Genomic DNA, 24,066 nt, shown 5'->3' with positions numbered 1-24,066 from the left:
TGCTTCTCATGGGCCGGGGGCCGCCATTCCAGGCTTGTTGGGGGGGATTGATGCAACCCGTACCATAGTCCCCCCAACCCCCCGCTTTGCTATGCGATTTCATTTGCCGGTTCCTGTGTCACTGCTGTGTCCTCTGTTGATGTTAGTAGCCAATAGGAGGAGTCGCTGAGCGTAGCCGGGATCCAGAGATCCGACACTCTTGGAAGCTTGAGATTCTGAACATTGTTCATTGGGGGTCTCTCTGCAGTACAATGTAGATTGGGGGTGGGGGAGGTAAGTATGAGCTCTGTGATTTATAGGGGGCACTTTTTTGTATGAGTGTCACTTTAAGAGCTTGTTCACATGGGCAGTGAAACGCGTCAAAAGCAAGCAGTTAAGCTGCAATTTTACCACCCCCAACTGCCCCACCTAAACAAGGGGCATACTGCTGCTCAGGCCTCTATACACACCTCAGCTGATCACAGATCGGGGGGTAAAGAGACAATCACAGCGACTCTTTACCATGTGGCCATCTGTATCCAATCACAGCTGATCACGGGGTGTAAACAGGGCAAATATCGGCTGACGGCTCGTGAGGAGAGCCAATGAGCGGCAAATCCACATAGGGGACATCTGCACTGAGTGCTGCCTGGCGGTGCCGCCTTATTGGTGCCCGGCAGTGGAAGGAGAAAAATTACTTATTTCGAAAATTTTATAACCGAAACTAAGAAAGAAGGTTGTTTTGTTTTTTTATTTTTTTGTTTTTTCCCTTTTTTAATTTTTTTCATATTTCAATTTTTTAGTTTGTTTCGCAAAATGAAAACTCCACTGGTAATTTAAATACCACCAAAAGAAAGCTCTATTTGTGTGAAAAAAAATGATAAAAATCTCATATGGGTACAGTGTTGCATGACTGCGCAATTGTCATTCAATGTGTGACAGCGCTAAAAAATTGGTCTGGGCAGGAAGGGGAGGAAGGGGGGGGGGGGGGGGTGTCCGGTATTAAAGGGGGTTAAAGTAGAATCCTGGGATAAAACCTTAAAAATGCCCCTCCCCCCTAACACCTATGTTGACTAACCTGGGTAAGAAAGCTGTATATACTTTAGCTATTCTCACCCCACTCCAGTCCAGTCACATGACTCCCATTTCAGCCAGCAGCAGCTGCAGGGGAGATGAGGGAGCGCTCCGACAACAGCTGGGGAGTGGTGACCTCACCCCTAGGCTCCTATGGCCCATTTATTGTTGGCCCTCCCTCCTCTCCCCTGCAGCCACCACTGGCTGACACATATGAGACTAGGGTGGGGTGAGATTAGGTGAGTATATACATCTTTCTTACACAGGTTAGGCGGCATAGGTGTTAGGAGGGCGGGGGGAGGGGACATTTTTAAGATTAGTTAGGTTTAACATGGAATTCTTAAAGTGGAACTTCACCCCCCCCTCCCCCCCATCCCCCATTCCTCATCCCCCATTCCTCTGCCTGCAGCCTCTTGGGATACGTCACAGTTCCCAGAAGGCTGCAGGACCATTCACGGGGTGCAGCTAGGCATGTGGCTTCCGGCAGTTAACGTGCTGGTGCCCTGGGGGGGGGGGGGGGGGGGCCCTGAAGACCGTCGAAGAACCACCCCAAGGGAGGACCATGCTGGATCCTTGGACAAGTAAGTGTCCTTTTATTAAATCTAAATCCTGTATACAGTAAAACCTCGGATTGCGAGTAACGCGGTTTACAAGCGTTTCGCAATACAAGCTGTATTTTATTTATTTATTTTAAATCCTGACTCGGTTTGTGGGCGTTGTCTTGCAAAACCTAGCAGGATTCAAGCCTCTGGGGTGTGCGGTACCGCATGTGGCCAGAGGTGGGGGGGGGCGCCAGAGACACTCGGTTCCTGAGCGTCTCTGATCGTCTCTAAGTGGTCTCTGAGTGTCTCTGGCGCCCCCCCCAACCTCTGGCCACATGCGGTACTGCATACACTAGCAGTGACACTGGAACAAATGATGAGTTTCCATTATTTTCTATGGGGGAAACTCACTTTGCTATACAAGTGCTTTGGATTACAAGCATTCTTCTGGAACGAAATATGCTCGGAACCCGAGGCTTTACTGTAATAATAAGTCAGCAGCTACAGGGGGTGGTGGTGGCTGCAGAACCTCCTTAAGTGACTCTGTATAGTCTTCCCTCTCCCCAGGCAGCTACATAAAAGGTTGTGTAGGAAAGTGGGGGAAGGGGACGAAGGAGATGGGCCAGCACAGACATAATTAGACTCTCTCTACAAAGAAGGGGGTGGGCTGTGACGTGGAAGAAGGGAGAGGGCTGTGACATGGAAGAAGGGGGAGGGCTGTGACGTGGAAGAAGGGGGAGGGCTGTGACGTGGAAGAAGGGGGAGGGCTGTGACGTGGAAGAAGGGAGAGGGCTCTGCTAAGGCATGGACTCTCCTGAAGTTGTGAAGTTGTCTAGCAAGTTCAAAGTTGATTCTTCTGAGCTTTTTATCTGCAATCTTTCAAATTGGTGACGGGTCTCTTTAAAAAGGAGACAATTCGTTGCAGGGACAGGAAGGTACGGGGGCTGGAAGTGAGTGTTGTGATATTTCCAGACAGGGTTGTTGATAGTCAAGTCTGGTTATCATTTGTGAGATCCGCCCATCCCCCCCCCCCCCCCGGGTGACCTTTGTTCTGAACGGGCTCCAGACAACAATAGGGTGATGTAATAATCAGGTGGTGAAAGGGTGAAAACATTTTTTTTTTTTTTTCCAGTAACAAAAAAACTTTAATAATAATATTGTGTGTGTGTGTGTATAGTATATACCGGTACAGGAAGGGGGTCGTGAGAATGTAACCCCTGTACCCGCTCTTCCTCCGCCAGGCCTGGCAGTATTTGGGCACCACTCAGGCAGAGAATGAACAGGAACTGGCAGCGATCAGCGCCCTGCGCAGGTGAGGTCACATTCCTGCTCTGGGCTCCCCCTGGCAGCGTCTGTCTGCGGCCTCTTACCATCTCCGTATCTCCCTCAGGTGCCTGGAATTACGGCCGGACAATCCGCATGCGCTGATGGCTCTGGCGGTGAGTTTCACCAACGAATGCCTCCAGCAGCAGGCCTGCGAGACGCTGCGGGAATGGATCAAGCACAACCCCAAATACAATCACCTGGTGAAAGAGGGCGCCGGGACTGAGGCGAGGAAACGATCGCTGGGCACACTGTTGTCAGAGTGAGTGTATACCGCCGCCCATTAAAGGGTCAACACACCCAAAGCTGAGTTCCCAGCTGCACCCACCTTCCTTGCTAATTGGAAGGGAATGGGGGAGGGGGACCTCTGCACTGCATGTTGCGTATTACTGCTCTCTGAACTCTGTTATCTGCTCCCGACCCCTGCGCTGCTCCCGACGCCTGCGCTGCTCCCGACGCCTGCGCTGCTCCCGACGCCTGCGCTGCTCCCGACCCCTGACCCCTGCGCTACCCCTGACCCCTGCGCTGCTCCCGACCCCTGACCCCTGCGCTGCTCCCGACCCCTGACCCCTGCGCTGCTCCCGACCCCTGACCCCTGCGCTAGTCCCGACCCCTGCCCCCTGCGCTAGTCCCGACCCCTGAACGCTTCATTTACTAATGACTGCTGCACTGTGCATTACTGCTGACCTCTGTGGTACCTACTCCTAACCACTGACCTCTGAGATGCATAATACTGACTGTGTTACTCACTTCTGACCCCTGCATTTAGTGTTAAGCCTGGTACACACGATCGGATTGTTGACCAACAGAGCGTCAGACTTTTGTCTGAAGGGCGTGTGCCAGGTACTTGTCTTGCACACAATTGTCGGCCGACAAACACGAACGTAGTGACGTACTACATGGAATTTCAGCTCTTGAGCGCCACCCTTTGGGCACCTTCTAATGTTGTGTTTGGTGAGCATTGATTCCGAGCATGTGTGTTTGTACTTTGGACTGTGTGACGGACTTGTGTACATACAATAGGAAAATCTGATAACAGACCACTGTCCACCGAAAATTTACTAGCCTGCCATCCAACATTTGTTGGCCGAAAGTTGGACAGTTCTCTGAAGGAGCGTACTAATGATTGGATTTTAAGCCAACAGTCTGCCATCACACAATTTCCTGCAGAAAATCTAAACGTGTGTACAAGGCTTTACTCCTGACCCCTGCATTCAGTGTTCCTTACTCCTGACCCCTGCATTCAGTGTTCCTTACTCCTGACCCCTGCATTCAGTGTTCCTTACTCCTGACCCCTGCATTCAGTGTTCCTTACTCCTGACCCCTGCATTCAGTGTTCCTTACTCCTGACCCCTGCATTCAGTGTTCCTTACTCCTGACCCCTGCATTCAGTGTTCCTTACTCCTGACCCCTGCATTCAGTGTTCCTTACTCCTGACCCTGGCATTCAGTGTTCCTTACTCCTGACCCCTGCATTCAGTGTTCCTTACTCCTGACCCCTGCATTCAGTGTTCCTTACTCCTGACTCCTGCATTCAGTGTTCCTTACTCCTGACCCTGGCATTCAGTGTTCCTTACTCCTGACCCTGGCATTCAGTGTTCCTTACTCCTGACCCCTGCATTCAGTGTTCCTTACTCCTGACTCCTGCATTCAGTGTTCCTTACTCCTGACCCTGGCATTCAGTGTTCCTTACTCCTGACTCCTGCATTCAGTGTTCCTTACTCCTGACCCTGGCATTCAGTGTTCCTTACTCCTGACCCTGGCATTCAGTGTTCCTTACTCCTGACCCTGGCATTCAGTGTTCCTTACTCCTGACCCTGGCATTCAGTGTTCCTTACTCCTGACCCTGGCATTCAGTGTTCCTTACTCCTGACCCTGGCATTCAGTGTTCCTTACTCCTGACCCTGGCATTCAGTGTCCCTTACTCCTGACCCTGGCATTCAGTGTCCCTTACTACCCTGGCATTCAGTGTCCCTTACTCTTGACCCTGGCATTCAGTGTCCCTTACTCTTGACCCTGGCATTCAGTGTCCCTTACTCTTGACCCTGGCATTCAGTGTCCCTTACTCTTGACCCTGGCATTCAGTGTCCCTTACTCTTGACCCTGGCATTCAGTGTCCCTTACTCTTGACCCTGGCATTCAGTGTCCCTTACTCTTGACCCTGGCATTCAGTGTCCCTTACTCTTGACCCTGGCATTCAGTGTCCCTTACTCTTGACCCTGGCATTCAGTGTCCCTTACTCTTGACCCTGGCATTCAGTGTCCCTTACTCTTGACCCTGGCATTCAGTGTCCCTTACTCTTGACCCTGGCATTCAGTGTCCCTTACTCTTGACCCTGGCATTCAGTGTCCCTTACTCTTGACCCTGGCATTCAGTGTCCCTTACTCTTGACCCTGGCATTCAGTGTCCCTTACTCTTGACCCTGGCATTCAGTGTCCCTTACTCTTGACCCTGGCATTCAGTGTCCCTTACTCTTGACCCTGGCATTCAGTGTCCCTTACTCTTGACCCTGGCATTCAGTGTCCCTTACTCTTGACCCTGGCATTCAGTGTCCCTTACTCTTGACCCTGGCATTCAGTGTCCCTTACTCTTGACCCTGGCATTCAGTGTCCCTTACTCTTGACCCTGGCATTCAGTGTCCCTTACTCTTGACCCTGGCATTCAGTGTCCCTTACTCTTGACCCTGGCATTCAGTGTCCCTTACTCTTGACCCTGGCATTCAGTGTCCCTTACTCTTGACCCTGGCATTCAGTGTCCCTTACTCTTGACCCTGGCATTCAGTGTCCCTTACTCTTGACCCTGGCATTCAGTGTCCCTTACTCTTGACCCTGGCATTCAGTGCTCCTTACTCTTGACCCTGGCATTCAGTGCCCCTTACTCTTGACCCTGGCATTCAGTGCCCCTTACTCTTGACCCTGGCATTCAGTGCCCCTTACTCCTGACCCTGGCATTCAGTGTTCCTTACTCCTGACCCCTGCATTCAGTGTTCCTTACTCCTGACCCCTGCATTCAGTGTTCCTTACTCCTGACCCCTGCATTCAGTGTTCCTTACTCCTGACCCCTGCATTCAGTGTTCCTTACTCCTGACCCCTGCATTCAGTGTTCCTTACTCCTGACCCCTGCATTCAGTGTTCCTTACTCCTGACCCCTGCATTCAGTGTTCCTTACTCCTGACCCCTGCATTCAGTGTTCCTTACTCCTGACCCCTGCATTCAGTGTTCCTTACTTCTGACACCTGCATTCAGTGTTCCTTCCTCCTGACCCTGGCATTCAGTGTTCCTTCCTCCTGACCCTGGCATTCAGTGTTCCTTCCTCCTGACCCTGGCATTCAGTGTTCCTTCCTCCTGACCCTGGCATTCAGTGTTCCTTCCTCCTGACCCTGGCATTCAGTGTTCCTTCCTCCTGACCCTGGCATTCAGTGTTCCTTCCTCCTGACCCTGGCATTTAGTGTTCCTTACTCCTGACCCTGGCATTTAGTGTTCCTTACTCCTGACCCTGGCATTCAGTGTTCCTTACTCCTGACCCTGGCATTCAGTGTTCCTTACTCCTGACCCCTGGCATTCAGTGTTCCTTACTCCTGACCCCTGCATTCAGTGTTCCTTACTCCTGACCCCTGCATTCAGTGTTCCTTACTCCTGACCCCTGCATTCAGTGTTCCTTACTCCTGACCCCTGCATTCAGTGTTCCTTACTCCTGACCCCTGCATTCAGTGTTCCTTACTCCTGACCCCGGCATTCAGTGTTCCTTACTCCTGACCCCTGCATTCAGTGTTCCTTACTCCTGACCCCTGCATTCAGTGTTCCTTACTCCTGACTCCTGCATTCAGTGTTCCTTACTCCTGACCCTGGCATTCAGTGTTCCTTACTCCTGACCCTGGCATTCAGTGTTCCTTACTCCTGACCCTGGCATTCAGTGTTCCTTACTCCTGACCCTGGCATTCAGTGTTCCTTACTCCTGACCCTGGCATTCAGTGTTCCTTACTCCTGACCCTGGCATTCAGTGTCCCTTACTCTTGACCCTGGCATTCAGTGTCCCTTACTCTTGACCCTGGCATTCAGTGTCCCTTACTCTTGACCCTGGCATTCAGTGTCCCTTACTCTTGACCCTGGCATTCAGTGTCCCTTACTCTTGACCCTGGCATTCAGTGTCCCTTACTCTTGACCCTGGCATTCAGTGTCCCTTACTCTTGACCCTGGCATTCAGTGTCCCTTACTCTTGACCCTGGCATTCAGTGTCCCTTACTCTTGACCCTGGCATTCAGTGTCCCTTACTCTTGACCCTGGCATTCAGTGTCCCTTACTCTTGACCCTGGCATTCAGTGTCCCTTACTCTTGACCCTGGCATTCAGTGTCCCTTACTCTTGACCCTGGCATTCAGTGTCCCTTACTCTTGACCCTGGCATTCAGTGTCCCTTACTCTTGACCCTGGCATTCAGTGTCCCTTACTCTTGACCCTGGCATTCAGTGTCCCTTACTCTTGACCCTGGCATTCAGTGTCCCTTACTCTTGACCCTGGCATTCAGTGTCCCTTACTCTTGACCCTGGCATTCAGTGTCCCTTACTCTTGACCCTGGCATTCAGTGTCCCTTACTCTTGACCCTGGCATTCAGTGTCCCTTACTCTTGACCCTGGCATTCAGTGTCCCTTACTCTTGACCCTGGCATTCAGTGTCCCTTACTCTTGACCCTGGCATTCAGTGTCCCTTACTCTTGACCCTGGCATTCAGTGTCCCTTACTCCTGACCCTGGCATTCAGTGCTCCTTACTCCTGACCCTGGCATTCAGTGCTCCTTACTCCTGACCCTGGCATTCAGTGTTCCTTACTCCTGACCCTGGCATTCAGTGTTCCTTACTCTTGACCCTGGCATTCAGTGTCCCTTACTCTTGACCCTGGCATTCAGTGTCCCTTACTCTTGACCCTGGCATTCAGTGTCCCTTACTCTTGACCCTGGCATTCAGTGTCCCTTACTCTTGACCCTGGCATTCAGTGTCCCTTACTCTTGACCCTGGCATTCAGTGTCCCTTACTCTTGACCCTGGCATTCAGTGTCCCTTACTCTTGACCCTGGCATTCAGTGTCCCTTACTCTTGACCCTGGCATTCAGTGTCCCTTACTCTTGACCCTGGCATTCAGTGTCCCTTACTCTTGACCCTGGCATTCAGTGTCCCTTACTCTTGACCCTGGCATTCAGTGTCCCTTACTCTTGACCCTGGCATTCAGTGTCCCTTACTCTTGACCCTGGCATTCAGTGTCCCTTACTCTTGACCCTGGCATTCAGTGTCCCTTACTCTTGACCCTGGCATTCAGTGTCCCTTACTCTTGACCCTGGCATTCAGTGTCCCTTACTCTTGACCCTGGCATTCAGTGTCCCTTACTCTTGACCCTGGCATTCAGTGTCCCTTACTCTTGACCCTGGCATTCAGTGTCCCTTACTCTTGACCCTGGCATTCAGTGTCCCTTACTCTTGACCCTGGCATTCAGTGTCCCTTACTCTTGACCCTGGCATTCAGTGTCCCTTACTCTTGACCCTGGCATTCAGTGTCCCTTACTCTTGACCCTGGCATTCAGTGTCCCTTACTCTTGACCCTGGCATTCAGTGTCCCTTACTCTTGACCCTGGCATTCAGTGTCCCTTACTCTTGACCCTGGCATTCAGTGTCCCTTACTCTTGACCCTGGCATTCAGTGTCCCTTACTCTTGACCCTGGCATTCAGTGTCCCTTACTCTTGACCCTGGCATTCAGTGTCCCTTACTCTTGACCCTGGCATTCAGTGCCCCTTACTCTTGACCCTGGCATTCAGTGCCCCTTACTCTTGACCCTGGCATTCAGTGCCCCTTACTCTTGACCCTGGCATTCAGTGCCCCTTACTCTTGACCCTGGCATTCAGTGCCCCTTACTCTTGACCCTGGCATTCAGTGCCCCTTACTCTTGACCCTGGCATTCAGTGCCCCTTACTCTTGACCCTGGCATTCAGTGCCCCTTACTCTTGACCCTGGCATTCAGTGCCCCTTACTCTTGACCCTGGCATTCAGTGCCCCTTACTCTTGACCCTGGCATTCAGTGCCCCTTACTCTTGACCCTGGCATTCAGTGCCCCTTACTCTTGACCCTGGCATTCAGTGCCCCTTACTCTTGACCCTGGCATTCAGTGCCCCTTACTCTTGACCCTGGCATTCAGTGCCCCTTACTCTTGACCCTGGCATTCAGTGCTCCTTACTCTTGACCCTGGCATTCAGTGCTCCTTACTCTTGACCCTGGCATTCAGTGCTCCTTACTCTTGACCCTGGCATTCAGTGCTCCTTACTCTTGACCCTGGCATTCAGTGCTCCTTACTCTTGACCCTGGCATTCAGTGCTCCTTACTCCTGACCCTGGCATTCAGTGTTCCTTACTCCTGACCCTGGCATTCAGGGTTGCCCGCCTCTCCAGGGTTGCCCGCCCTCTCCAGGGTTGCCCGCCTCTGCTCTGTTACCTGTTAGATTTCTGCATCTTATCGGAGTGTTTTGTGCTTTCAGCTCCCTGTTCTCTGAGGTGCAGGAACTGTTCTTGTCAGCGGTACGCATGGACCCAACGCAGGTGGACCCGGATGTTCAGTGCGGTCTGGGAGTGCTGTTCAATCTGAGTGGAGAATATCAGAAAGCCGTGGATTGTTTCACCGCAGCCCTGAGCCAAAGACCAGATGTGAGTGCTGTCTGGGGGGGAGGGGTGATATTTAAAGCTGCGGTCTGTTCTGTTTTTTTTTTTTTAAAGAGTATGAATCACGCTGTGCGTTTTCATCTCCCTGTAAGAGTTCCCAGCATTCTTTGCTCTGACATCGCTGTCTTTTCCTCCACAGGACTATCTGCTTTGGAATAAGCTGGGCGCCACCCTGGCAAACGGCAATGACAGCGAGGCTGCAGTGGAGGCTTACCGAAGGGCGCTGCAGCTGCAACCTGGGTTCATACGCTCCCGATACAACCTGGGCATTGCCTGCATTAATCTAGGAGCCCACAGGTGAGAGCTGAACCCATCAGTTTGTGCATTTTAAATAAAGGAACAGGTTCTCTTTAAGTGTCATCTCTTGTTCTGCTAATACTCGCCTTACCCATGTTCCCCTGTTATATGCTCCCCGTATTTGCCCCGGTGTGTCCTTCATGTTGGTGCTTACACAGATTTACATACTTACCCCCCACTAGAAAGGGTTTGGTCCTCGTGGTTAGTCACACAAACACCGCACAGTATAGTGGAAGCTTCATCTCCATCTACTCCGGTGCAGACCTGCTTGGCTGTCAGATGAGAATGGCCAATCACAGCTCCTAATTTCTGAATTTTGAACGCACATACCTGAAAGTTGCATGCAGACTCTAGAAGTAGTGTTTATGTTTTCAGGATGGGTAAGTTGTTATCCTGGCAGGATGTTGATTTTTTTTTTTTTTTTTTTAAACAAGTTTTTATTGAAATTTTCATGCAGAGATTAACATGTACAGAAAGAAATAGGAAATACGTGAAATCACAGGTAAAAGTAACATTGCGGACGCAGCCGCTTTGATCGCAAAATTTAGATAATAAAGTCAACTATTTGCTTTTTTTTTTTATTTATTTATTTATTTTTTTGTTATAGTAAGAAGCATAGAAATTGTTACGTACTTTTGTTACAATAACATGGGGGGTTCAAAATACGTTCCTAAAATTTGTAATTAAGGCTTTATTGAAGAGTGTATCAAATATACATATTTCCATTTTCATGTTGGGGAGAGAAATGAGTGTAGAGTACGATGGTTAGGAATCGAACCAATGCGTAGGAGCATGTGGTTTCAGGTATCGAGGAGGAAGGATAAAAGGGGTTGGTCGTAGGTGGGGGGCAGGGGATGAAAAATGGGGCGTGGGCATGTGAGTGTGGTATATCGTTGTGATAGCTGTCGATCTTACATTTTTGCTGGTAGTGATAGGTATCGTATGTGTAGCGTTGGAATGGAGATGTAGGGTTGGTTAGTAAGCGAGCTGTGTGGGGGGTGTATGTGAGTAAAGTCCGGGGGGGCCTGAAGAGCCTGCCACAGCCCTGTGGGAGTTATCAGACTGTATATTTTTTGTATTCAGTCGTTGTAGTGAAATGAATCCAGCAAGTCCATGTTTTGGTGAACCTAGCTTGTGTGTCGTTTGATTGATGGATAAGGTCTTCCATTACCTTTTGTTTGGTTGATGCGATGGAACCAGTCCGTTATGGTAGGCGGATCGGAGGATCGCCATTTGGGGGGGTATACGCATTCTAGCTGCGTTTACCAAATGCATGGTTAAAGAGCGGTGATATGCCGGTATATGTGTTGAGGAATGATGAAGCAGAAACATTGCGGGGTCAAAATCCAGGGAGTATGTGGTGATTTGCGAGATCAGTGTGTGGACTGCTTTCCAGAAAGGTTGGATTTTGGTGCAGGACCACCAGATATGCAATAGAGAGCCTGTTTCTGAGTTACATCTCCAGCAAGTTTGGGGTATTTTCGGGTTGAAGTGATGTAGTAGAAGTGGGGTCCTATACCACCTGGAAAATAATTTATAGGCATTTTCTTGGACTTGCACATTTAGCGAACCTCTATGAATCAGTGTGTATATGTTAGTCCATTCTTGATCGTTCAAATGTACGGAGAGATCCCGTTCCCACTGTCTGACGTTCCAGTGTTGAGTTTGGGTGTGATCAGTGAATAAGAGGTTGTATGTTTGTGAGATCAGATGTGTGAGGGTGTTTTCACTCAGGCATAGGTTTTCAAACGGGGTTGTGGGTCTGGACCGGTCCGGTGTGGGTTTGGGTCTGACGAAGAAGTTACGTAGTTGGACGTATGTCCAAAAGGGAAAGGTTCCCGTGCTCAGTTTGGAGGCCAATTCAGTGTATGATAAGAATTTGCCTCTTTCAAAAAATTGTTCGGCTCTAACAGTCTGGTGGGGCCATATGTGTATTAAAAAGGAGGAGTGCATTCCTGGATTAAATCCAGGGTTTAACCGTAAAGGTGTCATCGGGCCTTTTACTGTTGAGATTTTATTTGTACTACATGTCTTACGGAATGAGAGTAGGGTAGGGTGAACAAGTGGGTGTTGCGTGTATTCTGGGGGTGTTACGGAGGAATCAATCCATGGTAGGTTGTGGACGGGCACAGTCGATAGTGATTGTTCTAGTTGAATCCAATCTTTATGTTTGGGGTGTACGTTCCAATCGATGATCCTGGCTAAGTGGCATGCTTGCTGATATTTACATATGTCCGGGAGTCCTATGCCTCCTAATAGTTTGGGTGTTGTAAGTCTCTTAAAGCTAATTCTCGGATGCATTTTACCCCATATGAAGGCCGTGCAAGCTTTGCGGTAAGTAGAGAAGAATGAGGGTGGTATTTTTATTGGGATGGTTTGTAAAAGATATAGGATTCTGGGTAGGATGATCATTTTGATTATAGCGGCCCTGCCGAACCAGGAGAACTGTCCTGTGGTCCATTGTTTAAGGTCAAGTTGTATTTGTCGAAGAAGTGGGGCGTAGTTTAGGGTATATAGGTCTGTCAGTGAAGATGGCATCTGAATGCCCAAGTATGGGATGGCTAACTTATTCCACGTGAAAAGAAAGTTACGTTGGCATCGTTGACATAGTTCGGCAGGTAGGGAGATATTGAGTGCAGTTGATTTGGAAAAGTTGATCTGGAGGTTGGAGAGGGTACGAAAGGTTTGAAAGTCATTGAGTAGGTTTGGGATTGTGGTTAGTGGGTCTGTGAGAAATAATAGGATGTCATCGGCAAACGCGGCCAGTTTGTAGGTGCGGTGTTTAATTTGGATACCCTTAATGTCTGGGTTGGCGTTAATGCGTCTAAGGAGGGGTTCCAGAGTGAGAATCAAAATTAAAGGGGAGAGTGGGCAGCCCTGGCGAGTTCCGTTCGACACGGAGAAAGCATCCGACAGGTGGCCGTTCACTTGGACTTTTGCAGTGGGGCTGGAGTACAGAGCCGATATATAGTTTAGCATCGTTTGAGGGAGGCCTATAGCTTTGAGGGTTTCTCTCATGTAGTCCCAAGCCACCCTGTCGAATGCCTTCTCCGCGTTGAGGGAAAGCATGAATCCCTTATTCTTAGTGGTTGTGAGCCAGTGGTGAATATTGATCGCTTTGAGGGTGTTGTCCCTCGCTTCCCGTCCTGGAACGAATCCCACTTGTTCAAGACCAATAAGCTGGGGGATCAGAGGAAGAAGTCTGTTTGCCAATGTTTTTGCATACCATTTAAGGTCTACATTGAGCAAAGAGATAGGTCTATAATTAGTAACTAAGGACTGGTCTTTATCGGGTTTGGGAATTACTGCTATATGGGCTGTTAGGAGATCTCGTGGGGGGTTGGCCGGGTGTGCAAAAGAGTCGAAGGCTTTCAGAAAAGAGGGGGTTAGTATCTCTGCATAGGTTTTGTAGTAACTGGCGGTTAGGCCGTCGGGGCCGGGGCTTTTACCGGGTTTCATTTGTTTCAGGGCCATGTCAACTTCTGTGCGGGTAAGTGGGGCATTTAAGTCTTGGGCTACGGAATCTGATATCGGGGTTGGGCTATATTGTTTTAAGAAGTCGGATATCATTTGGGTGCGAGTGATTCCGTCAGTGGGGGGAGGGGAGGTGGTCAAGTTGTATAATTTACTGTAGTACTGTACGAATTGTTGTGCGATGTCAGGGGTTTTGGTTATTTTCCGTCCTGGGGGGGTCAGTGATGTAGTGTATAGTTTTGTTAGAACGAGATATTTGCAGTGCTCTGGACAACATTTTGCTAGCTTTGTTGCCAAACTCATAATATTTTTTTTTGGAAAGGATGTATTTGCGTTGTATCTGTCTATCCAATAAGTCTAATGCCGCGTACACACGGTCGGACTTTTCGTCTACAAAAGTCCGACAGCCTGTCCGACAGACTTCCGGCGGACTTTCGGCGGACTTGCAGCAGACTTTCTAACGAACGGACTTGCCTACACACGACCACACAAAAGTCCGACGGATTCGTACGTGATGACGTACACCGGACTAAAATAAGGAAGTCGATAGCCAGTAGCCAATAGCTGCCCTAGCATGGGTTTTTGTCCGTCGGACTAGCACACAGACGAGCGGATTTCGGGGTCCGTCGTAGTTACGACGTAAAGATTTGAAGCATGTTTCAAATCTAAAGTCCGTCGGATTTGAGGCTGAAAAAGTCTGCTGAAAGTCCGGAGAAGCCCACACACGATCGGATTACCAGCCAGCTTTAGTCCGTCGGCGTCCGTTGGACTTTTGTAGACGAAAAGTCCGACCGTGTGTACGCGGCATAAGAGATCTTTCCTAGCTTGTATTAGTTCATTCAGAGCGGTAATTGCTTGGGATTGTTTATGTATCCCTTCAAGTTTACGGATCTTATTGATTAATTCTGTGTGTTGTTTCCTTTTTTCTTTATTTCTCTTGGCCGCTGCCGCTAGGAAGGTTCCCCTTATTACACTTTTGTGGGCTTCCCAGTTGTTAATTGGTGAGGTGTCATCAGGGTTGTTTTCGAGGAAGAAGTGTTTTATAGTGGATTCTGCTTCCATCGCGATGGAAGGGTCAGTGAGCAGGGAAGAGTCCAATCTCCACAGCCTCGAGCGGGGAGTCGTGTCGGGGAGTCGAAGTGACATGGAGATAGGATGATGGTCCGAGATAGTCATGGGTTCGATGGAGGTGTGTTGAAGTAGGGGGAGGTCATTTTGGGTCAGGAATAGATAGTCTATTCTCGAATATCTGTGATGGGGTGCTGAGTAGAATGTATAGTCTTTTGTGTCTGGGTTTAGGGTACGCCATGTATCATGAAGTAGTAAACGTTTAAGCAGGGATTGAATGTCTTTCAGGGCCCTGTATGGTAATGTTGTTTTTCCAGTGGATGTGTCTTGTATGGGGTTTAGGGGAACATTGAAATCTCCTCCTAGTATAAGTGTGCCTTCCTGGAAGGGTGTGAGAGCTGTGATGATCGATCTAAAAAATGTTACTTGGTTTTTGTTTGGGGCGTAGATATTTGCCAGAGTTACAGTTTTGTTTTGTATCGAGGCTTTAATGAAAAGATATCTGCCCTCTGGGTCTATGAGGGAGTCAGTGATGCTGAAAGGGCAGTGTTTAGCAATGAGGATCGAAACCCCTTTCGTTTTGTGTTGGGGGTTGGTAGCGTGTATCGCCGTTGGATATTGGGCGTTGGAAAGTTTTGGGGTATTGTCAGAACGGAAATGTGTTTCTTGTAGCATTATGATGCTGGCATGAAGTCTGTGCATGGTAAGGAGGAGTTTAGATCTTTTTTCTGGAGTATTGAGTCCCTTCACATTGAGCGAGATAATTTTAAGCATGGGTTCCTGTGAGTCTTTGGTTCGTGGGACCATGGTGAGTTTTGTGGTGATTATCCTGTGTTGTGATTTGGGCTGTGGCAGGTTGAGGGGTGCGGTAGAGAGAGAGTTTAGGGAAAGGGCAGTGGGGAGAGAGGGGGGTATCGAAGATGGGGGGGTAAAATAATCCGGCACTATGTGGCGTTCCGGTCACCTAATTCGGTGTTCGGAGCCACAGAATATATACGCCGGAGAAAATTGGTGGTTTTAGTCTGGTAGCAGCGTTTATGGGTTAGGTGAGAGTTGTAGAACCACCGTGTGGGGGTTGGCAGATGACTTGAGAGAAATGTGTGTCTGTGTAAAAAGAGAGGTGGGTAAGGGTGACCGACGAGGTCCGTCTCACCAACAGTCTGCGGGAGAGAGGCTAGGGGTGTGTGTGGGGCGGCAGTTTGGAGATCTTGGGTGTGTGGGGGGCGGTCAGAAAGATTTGTTGAGAAGATTGTGGAAAATGACAGTAATGGAGGCGGTGGAGTGACGTTCTAGAATGTTAATTGCTACAACGTTTGTAAGGGTTATTTTATGTGTAAAGCGACTGCAGGTCTGGGAAGGTTGGTAGATTATGTGAGAGTGTGTTGAGAGAAGAAAATTCGTAAAGAACATCAAACTATACATGACTGCAATGATCATGCATCTAACATCAAAGAATTGTCATAACGGTAACAGATAGGCAGTAGCTTCTTGGCACTTAGCTTTCTCGGTTGCGTAGAACATTCCAAAACAAATGACTAGAAGGTTATCTAAAACAAAATACTAACAGTCGTAACCAAAAATTTTCACAGTCGTTGGGGCCTCTAAATGGCTATATTCAGTTTCTCCTATAAGGAGTTGGAGTGTGATCTGAGCTTGGGTACCATCTAGTTCCTGTTGTAAGTGGACCTCGAAGCCCGTGTATGGCAATGGGGTATGTGTTGTGTAAGGACTTGGTGAAGCCTCTAGGCCTCTGTATTGGACAACCCGTGAGGGGTTGTAGGTTGTGGTCCGAGTGTGAGCATATTAGAGCCTTTTCTGTTCGTTCTCTGTTGTCTCTGCATGAGTGTATCGTTGAGGCCAGTGGGTGGGTATGGTGTAGTGATCTTAGCGGTAAGCCTAATTACCAATAGAGGTTGTGTTGGCTTGTGTCTGTTGTGTTCGCAATAGGGCTTCTGTGTCTCTGTCCTCGACTGCCCTGGGAAGGTGTGTTGAGGGGAGCGTTACGGTCATGTATTGGAACAGTACAGCACTCTTGTTCGGTGTCCCGAGAGGGTTGGAGTATGGTAAACCTTGTCAGTGTACCTCCAAATCTGTATGCGTTATTACCGATTACCTTAGGTGATTGTTTATGTATGGGTAGTTTAAGTGTGTAGTGAAATTTGTATGTCTCCGTTAGGGCTGAAACAACTAATCGATTAATCGCCAACTAATCGATTATGAAATTAATCGATTACTATTTTCATAATCGATTAATCGGCCAGTAACATAATGGGGTTAAAAAAAAAACTAAAATGAGTCCTTTATAGTACAAAAAGAGCAAATAATTGTTACTGTAAATATTACTTTCACAGTTCTACAGTAAAAAAAAAAAAAAAAAATGAACCCCTTACAGTAGTGATTATCTGCTTTTTTTGTACTATAATTTTAGTTTTTTTAACCCCATTATGTTACTAAACGTCTTAGACCTGGTTCACATCTGTGTGTTTTTTGGTGCTTTTTGCAGAAACACACTACAGTTCATTGACATGGTTTCCTACGGGACAAGTTCACATCTACGCTTTTTCAGCCGCTGCGTATTTGGAAAGGGTCAGGGACTTTTAACGCAAAACGGTTCAATATACTTCAATAGAGAAGCTGCAGAAAAGCATGTAATGCGTTTTTGCAGCAATTTGTGTTTTTTAATCTGCCCAACAACAAATTGGGCAAAAAAATTGCAAAAAACGCAAATCGCCGCAAAATCACATGTGCAAAAATCAAAACGCACGGCAAAAAGCACTGCAGGAACGGATCAAAAGCAAACTGCATAGGTGTGTACCAAGCCTTATGCTGGCCACACAGATCAATATAGTCAGTATATCTCCTCTAATAGTATATACAGTATATCTCCTCTAATAGTATATACAGTATATCTCTTCTGTCTGTTATTCTCAGAGTGGATTAGATATTTTGCTCCCTAATCATATAGTTGGTTATTTATATTTACCACTGCATAGAGATATTTAAGAATAAATTGCCTTTTTTAAAAAAAACTTTACATATTAACTAAATTATACACCACACTTTTTCCTAAGGTTATTAACCGATTAATCGAAACAATAATCGGCCAACTAATCGATTATGAAAATAATCGTTAGTTGCAGCCCTAGTCTCCGTACCCAGCTATTGGTATAGGCTTAGTAGGTGTGGGAATTTAGTGTGTGGGTATGTAGGTGAGCTCAGCTGGAATGGCTCTATATGTTAACACACTATGAGGGTTTGTGTCTCTGAACATTGTATGAGGCAGAGGGCTGGATTATTATTCCCTTACTGGAATGTGTGATCTTGCACTATACAATGTATGGCTCAGATCAATAGGGCATAGCATGAGTCACTTATACAATGTATGTCTCGGGTCAAGAGGATATAACTGATATTACCTATAAACCTGAGGGATAGGTAAGGCCGTTGTAAAGGAGTTCATTCGTCGGAGGAGGTAGAGGAGGATGACCGATGGGATAGCCGCTGGGCTCGTCTTCTTCGGTGTCCCGGTGAGGGGGAACAGATTAGTGTTGCTGGAGAGTTCCTGGTCGGGGAGGTGCACCGGGCTGTAGTATGCTAGTCGTCACGGGTTCATTCGTGCAGGATGCAACAGAACCGTGTGATGTTGAGAAGAGTGGAGTTTCAGACACGTTGTTGGAGTAGAGTGCTAATCATAAGAGTCACAGTGTTCCGTGAGATGTCTCGAGCAGCCTGGAGGGCAGGGGGAGGTCATCAGGCATTCGGGTTACCTTTTGTCGTCGTTGTCGTGTTGGTTCTGGATGGGTTCCTTCAGGGGACGTTGGTTGTCAACAGTTGGTAGAGGTAGAATTAGGAAAGTCAGTAGTAGGAAGATTGATGTGCGCAAAATAATCTCTCACGTTCAGATCCAGGCAGTCAGCGGTCTCGGCGCGCCCTGCGAGGAAGAGGAGCTGACATAGGACTAGATGGTTGGTAATGCGGGCCTGGAACAGGGCCGTATCTGGCGGAGGAGGGCGAGCGTCTTCTGCGGAAGCTAGTGTTGTGAGCATCCATCGGTTCCGCTGATTGAGGACTGTCGTTGGGGGGTTGTAAATTAAACTCCGCGTACCAGTTCGGGACCGGGGTGTAGGGTATGTCCAGTGTACGACAAAAAGAGTCCAGATCTTCCGGCACTCTCAGGAGTGCTGAGCGGCCCTGGAATGAGGCGGAGAGACCGAATGGGAACTTCCAATGATACCGGATCCCTCTTGTTCGTAAGGTGTCCAGCAGGGGGCGTAGGTCTTTGCGGTGGCGTAGTGTAATGGCAGAGAGGTCCTGGTATATGTGGACAGGGCCGCCATTAAATTCTAAAGCAGATTTTTCGCGGGCTTTTTGGAGGATTTCTTCCTTGATGGAGAATTCATTCACATAGCCAATAATGTCCCGGGGGGGGGGGTCGGTGTCTCTGCCTTTGGGGCGAAGCGCCCTGTGGAGACGTTCCATTGTGATCGGTGTTTGTTCTGGGCGATCCAGGACATGATTAAAGAGGCCTGTCACCACTGAGATTTCATCTTGTTCCACTGATTCGGGTATTCCCCTCACCCTTAGGTTGTGTCTGCGACCACGGTTATCGAGATCTTCAACATGACGTTGAAGATCTCTTAGCTGCATAGTGTGGAAGTCGACTTTGTGCTGGATAGTCTTCACTGTCGACTGTTGTTGCACGGCATTGTCTTCCACACGCTGTATGCGGCCTGTGATGGCCTGCAGTTCATGACGTAAGTCAGTAATGGCTGTGAACAGCGTGTCTTTAATGTCTGCCGCCACTGCTTGCAAGTCCTGCAGGCTGGGCTGACGATGGGAAGGCAGAGAGGGCGTCTGCGGGGTGTTGTTGGTGACGGTGGGGGTGAGAATGATCTCAGTGTGGGGCTGTGAAGAGGCCGAGGCAGGCGGGGCGGTCGCCATTATTGTGCGCTGTGACCGGAAGATTTCCGGGATCGTGTGACTTACGCGGCCGGCGGTTTCTCTCGGGGATCGGGATCTGCTTTGCGATGATCCACGAGAGGATGTTCCCATTATTGGGGGGTGGATGGCAGTTGTATACCCCAGTAAAGATAGAAGTTAGACTGCGGTGAGAGGGAGCCGAGTGATCAAGCAGCCATCTTCTCCCAAGGCTGATGTTGATTTTTATGTTCCATGACTTTGCTTTTCTTTGACCATTTTGACCTCAATTGGCTATATATAAAGGGCCTGGACTAAGCATCTGCGTTCTGTGCCCGATCTCCTCTGTGACTATTTAACCCTAAAGCCACCATCGCTTTGTCACTTCCAGGTTCACAGCTGTCATTTCCTGGCCGGAGAAGCAGCTAATCGAGCAAGATCTGTGGTAGCTGCAGTGGAGGGCGGGGGAGACATCAGTGGTCTAATACAGGGGTCTCCAAACTGTGGAATGCGGGCCGGATGTGGCCCTTTCCTTTTTATTCAGCCCTTGGGACACTATTCCACTGATACTAGGCACTATACTCCTCCCACTGACACCAATAATGGGGCACTATATTCCTCCCACTGATACTGATGGGACACTATTCGTCCCATTGACACCAATGATGGGGCACTATTCCTCTCACTGACACCAATGATGGGCCACTACTGTTCCCACTGACACCAATGATGGGCCACTATTCCTCCCACTGACACCAATGATGGGCCGCTATTCCTCCCACTGACACCAATGATGGGCCGCTATTCCTCCCACTGACACCAATGATGGGCCGCTATTCCTCCCACTGACACCAATGATGGGCCGCTATTCCTCCCACTGACACCAATGATGGGCCGCTATTCCTCCCACTGATACCAATGATGGGCCGCTATTCCTCCCACTGACACCAATGATGGGCCGCTATTCCTCCCACTGACACCAATGATGGGCCGCTATTCCTCCCACTGACACCAATGATGGGCCGCTATTCCTCCCACTGACACCAATGATGGGCCGCTATTCCTCCCACTGACACCAATGATGGGCCGCTATTCCTCCCACTGACACCAATGATGGGCCGCTATTCCTCCCACTGACCCCAATGATGGGCCGCTATTCCTCCCACTGACCCCAATGATGGGCCGCTATTCCTCCCACTGACCCCAATGATGGGCCGCTATTCCTCCCACTGACCCCAATGATGGGGGACTATCCCTCCCACTGACCCCAATGATGGGCCGCTATTCCTCCCACTGACCCCAATGATGGGCCTCTATTCCTCCCACTGACCCCAATGATGGGCCGCTATTCCTCCCACTGACCCCAATGATGGGCCGCTATTCCTCCCACTGACCCCAATGATGGGCCGCTATTCCTCCCACTGACCCCAATGATGGGCCGCTATTCCTCCCACTGATACCAATGATGGGGCACTATTCCTCCCACTGACCCCAATGATGGGCCACTATTCCTCCCACTGACACCAATGATGGGCCACTATTTCTCTCAATGAGTGGTGTCAGTGGGAGGAATTATACCCCATTACATGTATCAACGAATGAAATAATGCCCAAGGGCCAGATAAAACCAAGCAACGGGCCGCATCTGGCCCCTGGGCCTTAGTTTGGAGACCACTGCCGTGATGTGATGCAATAAATATTGTTTGTTAAATGTATGAAATACTAAAGAATTACCCCAGACTTCCAAGTGGTTAAATGTATGTCGTCTTTACAGGGAAGCGGTGGAACACTTCATGGAAGCCCTCAGCATGCAGCAACAGAGCGGTGGCCCAGACGGATCCATGTCCGACAACATCTGGAGCACCCTGCGAATGGCCCTCTCCATGTTGGGGCAAAGCAACCTCTACGCCGCGGCAGATGCCCGTGACCTTGCCACGCTCCAGGCTGCCTTCCCGCCTAACTCCAGCTCCAGCCAATGACCACCACCACCACCTGACCCATGGCCGTGCGAGTGTATGCTGGGAGGGCTCCCACAATGCACCGGGAAGATGGCGCCAGAAGAACGCTCTGGGGTTTCTGGAACGGTTATGGCGCCTGGCCCCGGACCCTGTGCAAGGCCATAACGATGATTTGAGCAGACTTTGACCTTTCACTCCATTGGCTGGTACAGGGATGAAGGAACTCTTAATTAGCTGATTAATCTTATTTAATTACCTTGTGTGTGAGGAGCCTGAATTTGTTGCTGTCCGTGACGTCAATGTGGAGATATATCACCCGTAATCGCAACTTACCCCTACTCTGTGTATACGTAACATTGCGCCACCTAGTGGACAAAAGGGAAGCTTAAAGCAGAACTCCAGCTGAATCCCGCATAGAAATATGATTTACCTGACCCAATATTTGTGATTCTGTTCAGCCGGTCCTTTGATTTACACAGCCCAGCCGCCACCATTTCCTGCTGCAGCTCTGCGGTTTATTTTTTTGCGCTCTTTGAACTACCAAAGAGAACCAGTTAGAGCTTGGACTGTGCTTCCCTACTGTAAAATGACACGTGGTGCCTGGAATATGGCAGCATTGGCCAATGCAAATACAAAACCCTTCCCTGTCTGTAATTGGCATTCCCCAGCATAGTACCCCAGAGGTTAAAGTGAAGCACCACCCAAAAGGGGAAGCTCTGCTTATCTGCCCCCCCTCCGCTGCTGCATTTGCCACTTTTTAAGGGGGGGGGGCGCAGTTACCTGGTTCTAACAGGTATCCGTACTCCCACTTCTGGCTCAGTTTGCCCCCCCACAGCTGGTCCATTCAACAAGACGGTTTCCCTTAGCTAAGATGGCGACTCCAGTACCACCGAGAGCCAATTCAAGAATCGGCTCGGGTATTGGTGCCCTAATACTAAAAGTCAGCAGCTACAGTATTTGTTCTTTTTTTTTGGGAGAGGGGCCGAAACCCCCTAATGAACGTCCTGCCTTTTTAAGAGTCACCTGCCAACGCTTTGCGTGGCTTGTGTCTCCTAATCCTGGCTGCGGCTGACGGCTCGGGTCTTTACTAATCACCGGGAACCGATTTAGAGTGCTTACTGAACATGTGCGGTGTCAGATGTGACATAGTAATCACATGGAGGCTGCGTTCTACATTGATGAAACAAGCTTTCAGCCTGCAGATCCCACTGTAGCCTGAAGGTGGCAGTGTTTCCCTCTTTTAATACTGCAATTGTCAGATACAAATACAGTATTAAAAAAAATACATACACAATTGGAAAAAATACTTTTTTTTTTTTTTTTTTTTTTGCATTTGGCAGCCTGTTTAAAAACAAAAAACAAAGCTGTGATTCTATTAAAACAGTGTATCAAATAAAATGACATTAACCCCTAAAAATAATTTAGGTACACAAATTATCATATATAGTTTATTGGCAAGTTGGCTGACCCTACTCAATTGGCTTGGGCATCTAGGCCTCAATTGCCTCTGCTCCTAAAAAGGGTTAAAGGTTTTTTTTTTTTTGAATATTTGCTCGGAGTTCTGCTTTAAAGGACACTTCTGTTTTTAACTGTAACCTTCGTCTGGTAGCATTGTACTGTAAGCCAATCAAAAGGCCACGAATAGTATTAGGTAGTGTGTACTTGTTGTATTCTCATCTATACTGGTGGAGACTGAAGGATTGCAAAGGGTGTTAGTTCTCAACCTCTTGGTCCTGAGCGGACGCAAACATGCGGTCTCCTGGGGGGCGAACCTTGGCGCATATTTGCGTTCATTCGTGCAAATAGAGCTGTGCCGAGAATGTGCACAAACGGCGATCAGGAGCTTTCCTATCATGTGTAAATATAGGAATACTTGTGGGATTTGTAAGGTGCATGTACTAATAAATTGATCCAAGGAAGTATATTAAAAAATATACATTTTGTTTAAACTAAATTTAAAAAATTGTCTAAAAACAATTCCACGACAAGTACAAAAAGTACAATCCTTATGGATACAGCAGATTTGATGGAGTTCCCAACATGTTTCGCCCTCAATCTGGGCTTCCTCAGGGGAATGCTGTGCACTTAGAACACAAGCCTTCCCAGGATTTGAGACAAATGGGTACACTACAATCAATGACGATTTAAAAAGTCTACAGCCACCATAGGAGACATTTAGGGACCAGAGAAAATGCTAAAACGCAGACCACTCAGGGCCATAGGGACACATTCATTTTTGCAGGACATCAGCTCCATATGTGAGTGTCCTGCTTTGGAAACTCTATGTCCCTGAGTGTTCTGCGTTTTTGCAAGACCATCCATCCTTTCTGGTCCCTAAATGCCTCCTATTTGTTGTAGACTTTTTAAATCGTCATTGATTGTAGTATACACATTTGTCTCAAATCCTGGGAAGGCTTGTGTTCCAAGACAGCGCCCCCTGAGGAAGTCCAGATTGAGGGCGAAACATGTTGGGAACTCCATCAAATCTGCTGTATCCATAAGGATTGTACTTGTCGCGAAATTTGTTTTTAGACAATTTTTTTAATCGTTGTTTAAATAAAATGTATATATTTTTAATATACCTCCTTGGATCAATTTATTAGTACATGCGCCTTAAAAATCCCACAAGTATTTCTATAGCTATTCAATTTAGGAATGTGGTGCTGATTGTAGTGGCTTGTCCGTTGTAAAGAATTTTTCCAATCATGTGACAGCCAATCACGGCGGTCACATGACCATAAGC

General features: G+C 48.4%; 2 protein-coding genes across 3 annotated transcripts in view; one reads left to right on the top strand and one right to left on the bottom strand.

The window, feature by feature from the left end:
• Positions 1–23,263, top strand: part of PEX5 (peroxisomal biogenesis factor 5) — a gene marked incomplete in the record, with an annotated part of 62,496 nt that extends 39,233 nt beyond the window's left edge. For both annotated transcript variants that reach the window (XM_073595443.1, XM_073595442.1), the window contains 5 exon segments: positions 2,837–2,907; positions 2,986–3,180; positions 9,429–9,594; positions 9,749–9,906; positions 21,140–23,263. In XM_073595443.1, coding sequence (XP_073451544.1) covers positions 2,837–2,907; positions 2,986–3,180; positions 9,429–9,594; positions 9,749–9,906; positions 21,140–21,344 — 795 coding nt within the window.
• The window catches only part of LPCAT3 (lysophosphatidylcholine acyltransferase 3), a 173,708-nt gene that overhangs the window by 91,128 nt on the left and 58,514 nt on the right, over positions 1–24,066 (bottom strand).

The sequence above is a fragment of the Aquarana catesbeiana genome, linkage group LG08 (assembly GCF_042186555.1).
Source record: "Aquarana catesbeiana isolate 2022-GZ linkage group LG08, ASM4218655v1, whole genome shotgun sequence".
In the NCBI taxonomy this organism is placed as follows: domain Eukaryota; kingdom Metazoa; phylum Chordata; class Amphibia; order Anura; family Ranidae; genus Aquarana; species Aquarana catesbeiana.
The sequence above is the reverse complement of the archived record's forward strand: the minus strand, read 5'-3'. Positions and strand labels throughout refer to the sequence as shown.